This window comes from Gekko japonicus, unplaced genomic scaffold (assembly GCF_001447785.1).
Source record: "Gekko japonicus isolate JY-2015 unplaced genomic scaffold, Gekko_japonicus_V1.1 scaffold667, whole genome shotgun sequence".
Taxonomy (NCBI): domain Eukaryota; kingdom Metazoa; phylum Chordata; class Lepidosauria; order Squamata; family Gekkonidae; genus Gekko; species Gekko japonicus.
In genome coordinates this window covers 188,862-197,187 of record NW_015163623.1, presented here as the reverse complement: position 1 = coordinate 197,187, position 8,326 = coordinate 188,862, and the positions used below count along the sequence as shown (strand labels likewise).

General features: G+C 36.5%; 1 protein-coding gene across 1 annotated transcript in view; it reads right to left on the bottom strand.

Annotated features, from left to right (window-relative positions):
- ERMP1 (endoplasmic reticulum metallopeptidase 1) overlaps window positions 1-8,326 on the bottom strand; it is a 49,086-nt gene that overhangs the window by 28,387 nt on the left and 12,373 nt on the right. Inside the window, exons 5-7 of the mRNA XM_015407471.1 lie at window positions 3,095-3,241; window positions 2,346-2,438; window positions 909-1,121 (exon numbers count right to left, since the gene is read on the bottom strand). Coding sequence (XP_015262957.1) covers window positions 909-1,121; window positions 2,346-2,438; window positions 3,095-3,241 — 453 coding nt within the window. The remainder of the gene's footprint in view (window positions 1-908; window positions 1,122-2,345; window positions 2,439-3,094; window positions 3,242-8,326) is intronic.

Genomic DNA, 8,326 nt, shown 5'->3' with positions numbered 1-8,326 from the left:
GAGAACTGTTTGTTTGTGTTTCTTCTCCTGACTTACATTGCTATTTGATATCCAATTGATTTAGGAATATAACCTGAAGCAAAGTATTTTCAATTTTTGCACTGTCTTGACTGACTAATGAAAGCTATAAAATATGGACTTTTAATTTGAAATAATTTACCCTCTGTACTTGTAATGTCCTAACTGAAGGATGAAAAGTTTGAATTTTTAGAGAGGAATTGCAGGGAAAAATATAATTAATGGGCTATTTACTTAGAGAATGTGCATGGATTTAACTATTTTGAGAGAGAAGACAAGATGTTACAGGATAAGGTGAAAGCTATATGGCATTGTTAGTGGAGATTGTGGGGAAAATATAACACATTATGTTTAGGCCTGCAACTTAATGGGATTTTGAAAACTAACAGTGTCAAAAATATGAAAGAATATTTAAAGGGACCAGATTGTTAACTTAGAAGAAATATATGCCTTCACTAGCATAGTCAAACTGTTAAGTTATGCCTGTTTCTTTTCTTCTTTGTTTTTATTGATATAAAATAGATTAATAATAGTATATTATAGATAAAATGAAATATAGCAGATAGAATATAGATGAATTAGTTTTATACCGGGAATATATCCTTGGTTTAATAGTGTTTGTTACTGAATACACATTAAAATAAGGGGGGGGGGGAATGTGTATGCAATGTGTATGCAAACATGACGATGTGAGCGAGATATTTGGCTATCTATTTTAAAATGTATGGCTCTTTTTTATGTAACTTAAAAAAAAATAAACTGCTCAATTTTGGCAAGTCAAAAAAAATGAAATAAAGAATCTAATTAAAAAAACAAAACAAAAAAAAACAAGGAACCAAAATCTAATCAGACCCACTTTGACAGAAAGCTGTATACAGACCTGGACTTACCTCTCTTTCTGAGCTGTAATGTTTTTTTCCCTAGATAAAGAACAGCCAGTGCTGTGATGACGTAGTTCAAAATGGCACCAACACGAGCTGGGTAAGCCAGAACAAACATACCGAGGATATCAAAGAAGACAACATTTCCATGTCGATATTCATAAGATTTGGCCAAGTTATCTGATTTTGCTAAGTATTTTAGTACACCCAAGATATTGTCTCCTTTAGAAAAATACAGACATACATTTAGTATTTGACTTTCTCTTCAATCTCTTCACATTAAAATTTTACCAAGTACATGTTATTGCAAAGTAAATCTTAAGGAAAAAACTCTGGATTGTGTGAGGAATCTGAAACTGTTCAAATACAAACATGATATAAATTAAACAGTTAATAGGACCTATTAACCATTCTTACTACTGTAAGCACATTGCAAATCAAACCCTAAAGCACTGCCACACCCATTGCTCTCTTTAAGGATGAAGCAAATAAGACCATGACTAGATTTCCCCTGCATCTTTAAAAGCTAAATTTAAGAAGTGCAATTCAGGGAAGAGAAAGGGAGTCTTATCCCTCCACACCCACACATTTTTCCTATTGAAACCACACTCCCTTAGCTGCATAGGGCTTTAATCTTCCCTCCTTTACAATACATGGGAGATGGGGTCTGTGAAATCATACAAGGTTTAAAGGATTAAGCTACCTTTCCTCTTCCAGTGCAGCCCCATACAGATTTGGGCACCACAGACCTCAAAGTTACCTTTTAAAGGTTCTAACAAAACCGACTGTGACCTTCATCTCATTTATCATCAAGTTACAGATACAGAAAACGAATGCATAAAGGAAAATAGTCTCTCCTTATTTGAGTATCAGTGCCAAGAACAACAAAATGATAAGAGGCCGGGTTCTCAACAATGATACTAAAAGTGTGGGATGTGTGAGATCTGTAGGCTGCCACAAGTGATTTAAACAAGTTACCCAACCTCTACATTGTGAGCTGAACAAGAGGCAAATTCATTCAATTTTATTAGCTATGAGATTAGGATTTTCTTTGCACAAATTTTCTTTTCTTTTAACAGAAGCTGCTTTATAGCTGCTTTATGCCGCATCAGTCCTTCAAATTCAGTACAGTCTACTCTGACTGGCAGTGGCCCTCCAGGATCTCAGGCAGAGGTCCTTCAGGTCACTTTCTACTGCATCCTATTAGCTGGAACTTATGGGGATTCACCCTGCGACCTCATGCATACAAACAAGACTCTCTACCACTGAATAACAGTCCCATCCCTAAACAGAAGGAAGTGGCCAGACTAGACCCCACACTTCAGACATTCATGAATAGCCATCTAACCACACACCCAGCTGGGCACAGTTGTTATTCTTTGTTGTTATTAAGGCAGTGCTTGTGGTTCTGAGCTATCATAGTAGCATGAAACCTTACATACCAACCTGCTCTCTGAATAGAATCTGTCAGAATTCGATCTGCTGTGTCATACTTTGTATGATAGATGTAGCCATTTTCAATGAAAGCCAGGTCTATTCCTATCAATACAATAAAGTCAGAATCAACATTTCTATGAAAACAGTCATGACATTTATTTACAGGACCAAATCACTTTTAAGTTATGCTAACAGAGCATTTTTATGGAACTTACAAGTTAACACAGAAATTTAAAATTTGCGTTTCTTTAGGATTTCAGTTTGTGGAAAGGAGACAAATTCTCTGATGCCGAAGCACCTGCATTCAGACATCACAGAAAACTGAGTTTGACTGAAGGTTTCAAAAACAATATTTTTTTTGAAAAAATGTACCATGCATGAGGGGAGGAGAAGGAGAGGAAGGAACATGCATATGACACAAGCCAATGTTCATATTCATCACAGGCAGATATCTGTCATGATGTCCAAATACAATCTTAGTAGCATGTATAGTGGTTGGAATGCCAGACTAGACGTGGGAGACCCAGATTCGAATCACCACTCTGCCCATGAAAGCCTGCTGGGTGACCTTGGGCCAGTCTTTTACTTCGGTTTTTACTTAGGTTTACTTTGCAGGGGTCTTGTGAGAATAAAATGGAGGAGGGCACAGTAATGTAACCTACTTTGGGTCCCCATTACAGAGAAAGGTAGGGTATAAATGAAATAAATAAATACCAGTGAGCCAGTAACAGCGCTACTAACACTGTACAACAACATACCTGGAATGTTCCCAAAGTCCCTGTAAATACGGAAGTCTGTCTCTGCTGGGATAATGCCCATTTGAAACACTTCTTGAGCGACAACGCATGCAAAAGGATGTTTTGCAGCAGAGATATATGCTTGCACCAGCCAAGGGTTTTCAGGTCCTGTAATAATTAGAAAACAATAATAAACTGAACATTTGCTCAACTATAATTATTATATGTATTTAGTTTGAAGGGTGCCCTCCCCAAAAAGAGAACAGAAATAATACTGAGAAAATCCACTAGAGATTTAGTTTCAATGCAGCTTGACAAGCAAAGATATCCTTGAAATAGGCAATGTAAATCTTTTGAGATACATCCCAGTGAAATACAGAAGATATGTAAATGCAACATTGTAGAGTACGCAGTACGGGAAGGTTGGGGGGTTTTGTTTATTTTTATTATTTTCAATAACAATAACAGCAGCATATAATATTAACAATAAAAGAGTTGTATAGTATAATAATTATAACAACAACAATAGTTCCAAGTTTCTCAGGTGGTACAACAGATCATGTATTATATAAGATAAGTACTTAAAACTGAATCGCAATCTGACCATTTATACTACAATCTCATGAATTCACTGTCATACATAACCGTCATACGATTTGAAAGAGTTTCTACTAACAGGGTTACTATCCAGTTGTTCCAATACTGGCCACCATTTGCTAATAAAGTCTTGGTATGCCGAGTGTGGGCCTAATTGTGTGATACCTGATGAAATTTTATCCATTATGAAGTGGTACCACACTCTGGCATACCACTGATCAATTAGTGGAGGTCCTGTATCTTTCCATTTATGTGCTATTGTTGTTTTAGCAGCTGATATAAGTAAAGAAATCAGTGCTTTCCTAGAGGGCAGTATGTTAACATCTTGCCAGTAATTCAACAATATTACCTCTGTTTTTTCAGGTATTGTTACATATGTAAGAGACTTTATATGGTTCAGCACTTGTTTCCAGAAGTTTAAACGTACCTTGTTCACCACAATTTTCCCAACAGTAAGGAGAATAACAGTTGTGTATATGGTGAAGTTGCATAGGAGTTAAATACCATCACGTCATTAATTTGTGGTGTTGTTGCGGGATATTAACAGACTTCGTAGACCACATCTTGAAAGGACCATATGGATTCCCACTGTGTTTTGGTGAATGTGATATTGCAATCTTAATGCCAAGATCTGGTGTAAGAAGGTAAGTCCAGGTTATCTGGGTCCATTAAGATCTAAAAGATTTTAGAAATAAGGCCAGTATTTTCCCAAATATGTTGTAGTAGCAGGGCTTCAAATTTTGTATGTGGTTGTGATAGACTTTGTTGAAGTAAGGGGGACTCTAAAAGATGTTTTAATTGAAAATATTCAAACCAAAGGATTGAAGTATGGGTTTTATCTTCTAGATCCCATGTCCGCATCAAGGCTTTTACGAATACATTTTCTGTAATGTAAGCAGGGCTATCAGATTTCTTAAGCCAAACCATTTCAGAGGAGTAAAATGGAGGCTGGCTGGATTCTTCTATGGACATTCATTCCATTTGAGTTTTTGAATCTAAAGTTGTGAATAAGTTAGAGAGGAGGGTTACATCATAATATAATGATAAATCAGGACATGCCATGCCTCCAAAGTGTTTGGGTCTACGCATGTTGTCAGATTTGGTTCTGGGCCATTTGTGTGCCCATACAAAATGAGTAAATATATTTTGCCATTTTGTCAGGACAGATTTAGGAATAGGTATAGGGAGGGCTCTAAATAAGTATAGGAATTTTGGAAAAATAAATTATTTAAGAACACTGATTCTCTCAAGCCATGAAAAGGTTTCAGTGGTCCATTGTTTCAACACATTGGTGATGGATTGAGCCATGGTCAAAAAATTGACTTTGAAAAGGTCATCTATATTCCATGGAATTGGAACCATTAGGTAAGTCCAGTTGGATGTGACCCACTGATATGAATAATTAGATTTAATGAATGCTTGTGTGGGTAGGAATAGGTTTACTGGATATAAGACAGTTTTTAAATGGTTGACAACGAAACCAGAATGCTTTTTAAATTCAGAAAGAATGGATTGTAGGGTTGGAAGAGTACTTTGCGGGTTAGAAACCTATAAGACATTTATATAAGCTGTTGTTATGATCTCCTATACTTGGGGTTTTAGTTAGTTGTGGTTATCTTTCCTTTCTCCTTAGATGTAGTTACCCCTCCCTATTTTTTCGTTGTAGTTGTGTAGTCTATTAAAAAATGCAATAAAAAATCCCCTCTGGGGGGCCAAAAAAATCAAAAAAATCTATAAGACAAAATCGTCTGCAAAAGGCTAATCTTATAAGTAGTGTGATTAATGCTTATGCCTTCAATAGAATTTGTGGATCTTATCATATTGGCTAAAGGCTCGATCAATATAGTCTATAGTGTTTTTAAATTTGGTCCCTCCAGAATACCTTTCAGATACAAAGGTTATATGATACACTATCAAAAGCTTTTTCAAAATCGAAAGCCATAACACAAGTATCTTTGAGATATTTTTTACAATAATAGATAATATTCAGAGTCTTTCTTTTGTTGTCAATAATGTGTCTTTTATATATAAACCCTTTTTGATTTATATGTATGTATGCCCTGAGCCTGCGCTGCAGAGAGTGCGGGGTAAAAATTGAACCAATAAATAAATAAAAAATCTCCAATTATGTTGTTCAATCTAGATGTTAAAACTGACATGAATAGTTTATAGTCATTATTCAATAGAGAAATGGAACGGTTTGATTTAGGGTTTGAGAGGTCCTTGTCAGGTTTAGGTATTACTATTATTCTGTCTTGTCCCCAAGACGGGGGAAGTATTCCAGACTCTAGGATAGACTTACAAATGTCTGTTAGGGGAGAAAGTAATATCTTAGCAAATATCTTGTAAAATTTGGCTGGTAAGTCGTCACGTCCTGGGGTTTTATTGGTTTTAGACATTCTTATAGCTTTGAGAATCTCCTCTGATGTTATGGAAAATTCTATGTAAGATTTGTGTTCATCTGAAAGTGTCTTAACTAAATGGTTAGACTGCAAATATTGTTGTATTTCAGTCAAGTTTGGGTTATCAGAGTAGTATAGGTTTTTGTAATATTGTATGAATATTTGAAGTATGACTTTAAAAGAAGATGAGGCTTTATTTCCAGAGCCTTTTATATAATCTATATTTCTCTTGGCTTTTTCTTTCTTTAATTTCTAAGATAGAGGTTTTAAGGATTTGAAACATTGGAACCAATATTTGTTTAAGAAATAGTAAGTTTTTGGGGGTTTGTGATGTCTCAAGGGCCTCCAGTTTCTTCCTTTCAAGTTGTAAATGTTCATACATTTTTGGAGCCATACTTCTTGTGTTTTTTCTCCAAAGAATGAGTTTTGTTTAATAATTGATTTTTAATTGATCTTGTTTATAGGCCAAATTAATGAATTTGCCTCAAATAACAGATTTCATAGCATCCTATACTATTTCTTGTGACTCCACAGTCAGAATTAGTCTCAAAATAAAATCTGATTTCTTTTTCTATTTCTACTTGCAAATCTTGATTAAATAATAAAAACAATTTCAAACACCAATTGCATGATTTGTGTTCTTGGAACATTCAATCTATGCGTGATCAGAGTGGGTTCGCAGACCAATTTCAGGATGCAATGCTTTATGCAGAAGGGAGGTGGAGAGTAAAATATAGTCAATTCTAGAAAATGTGTCGTGGTGTGAAGAGTAGTAAGTGTAGTCTAATATTTTGATTGTGATGTCTTCATATGTCAACAAGTCATTTTGGGCAGGCGGTTGCTGAAGCACTGTAGTTTTATTTTTCAAGTTTTGTATATTACCTATGTTTCTAGGAGCTAAGGATCTATCGATAGATGGGTCCATAACACTGTTAAGATCAGCACCCAAAATGACAGGGCCTTCCTGAAATTGTTGGTAGTTTGCAAAAGGTATCTTTTAAAAAACATTCCTGCCTCTCATTTGGGGCATATATAGTTGCTACAGTGTATTTTGAACTGTTCAAAAGATCTTTTTTAAAAAAACTGTCCTTCAGGATCTATTTCTTTGATTGACAGGCAAAGTGTATAGCCACGCCTCAGGATTTTGAAGAGCCATTACCCAGAAATTGCTCGGAAAACCAGTTTGATTTAAAAACCAATGCATTCTGTTTCTTTAAATGAGTTTCCTGTAGCATCAGAATGTCAGGTTGTAATTTAACCAAGAAGGTTGATACTATCTTATTTTTTATCTTCTCATTCAGACGTCTACAATTAAACAATACGATTTTCATACTAGCAGACATCATAATTCATAATTTCAATCATCTCATTTGGAATTATACAGTGAATCTTATTTTTAATGGACCACTCTGATTTTAAGAGTGCTTGCAGGAAATAATTCACCAATAAGTGAAAGAATCTGGTGGTACCTGTATTAAAGTGCAAGGTATAAAGATTAGTTTTTTGAAGATGCTGAATGGCACTATACAGAATGGTTGATTGCCCTTGACTAAGTAATTTCTGTTGTGAAATGGAACCAGGGGTCTTTTTGTAGAAAAAGAGCTGCCGGAGCTCATTAGCATAACTCATTAGCATATGCCACACCCCTGACATCACTGGAAGTGTATCATAAGGCCCGACCCCCTGACATCACCGGAAGTGTGTCATAAGGCCACACCCCCTGACATCACCGGAACCTCTTGATGACTGGTTTTTGTTTCTTGTCCTTGGCTCTTTCGGTCTGTTGGTTATGGTCCAGCTCCCCCTCTTCCTGTCACATGACTCTGATATCACATCCCGGGATGCTCCTTTGTGAGCAACTGACATTAAAGCTATGAGTGAGCAATTTGGCTAGTGCATAAATTAGTTTGCTCTGGAGGCATCTTTCCTGAATTAAGACAAAAAGGTATGAGCCAGAGGCTAAAAAACTGTTAGCTACCTTGCACTTAGAGGAAACACTGGACAAAACCCAGGTGCCCTCAGGAGGTCCACCAGCAGGGCCAAAACTCCAGGAGCCCTCCCCCCCTTGCCCCCCAAGCACCAAGAATGCAGAGCATCACTGCGCCAGACATAAGAACATAAGAGAAGCCATGTTGGATCAGACCAGTGGCCCATCCAGTCCAACACTCTGTGTCACACATCCGCCAAAAATACCAGGTGCCCTCAGGAGGTCTGGCAGTGGGGCCAGAACACCAGAAGCCCTCCCACTGTCCCC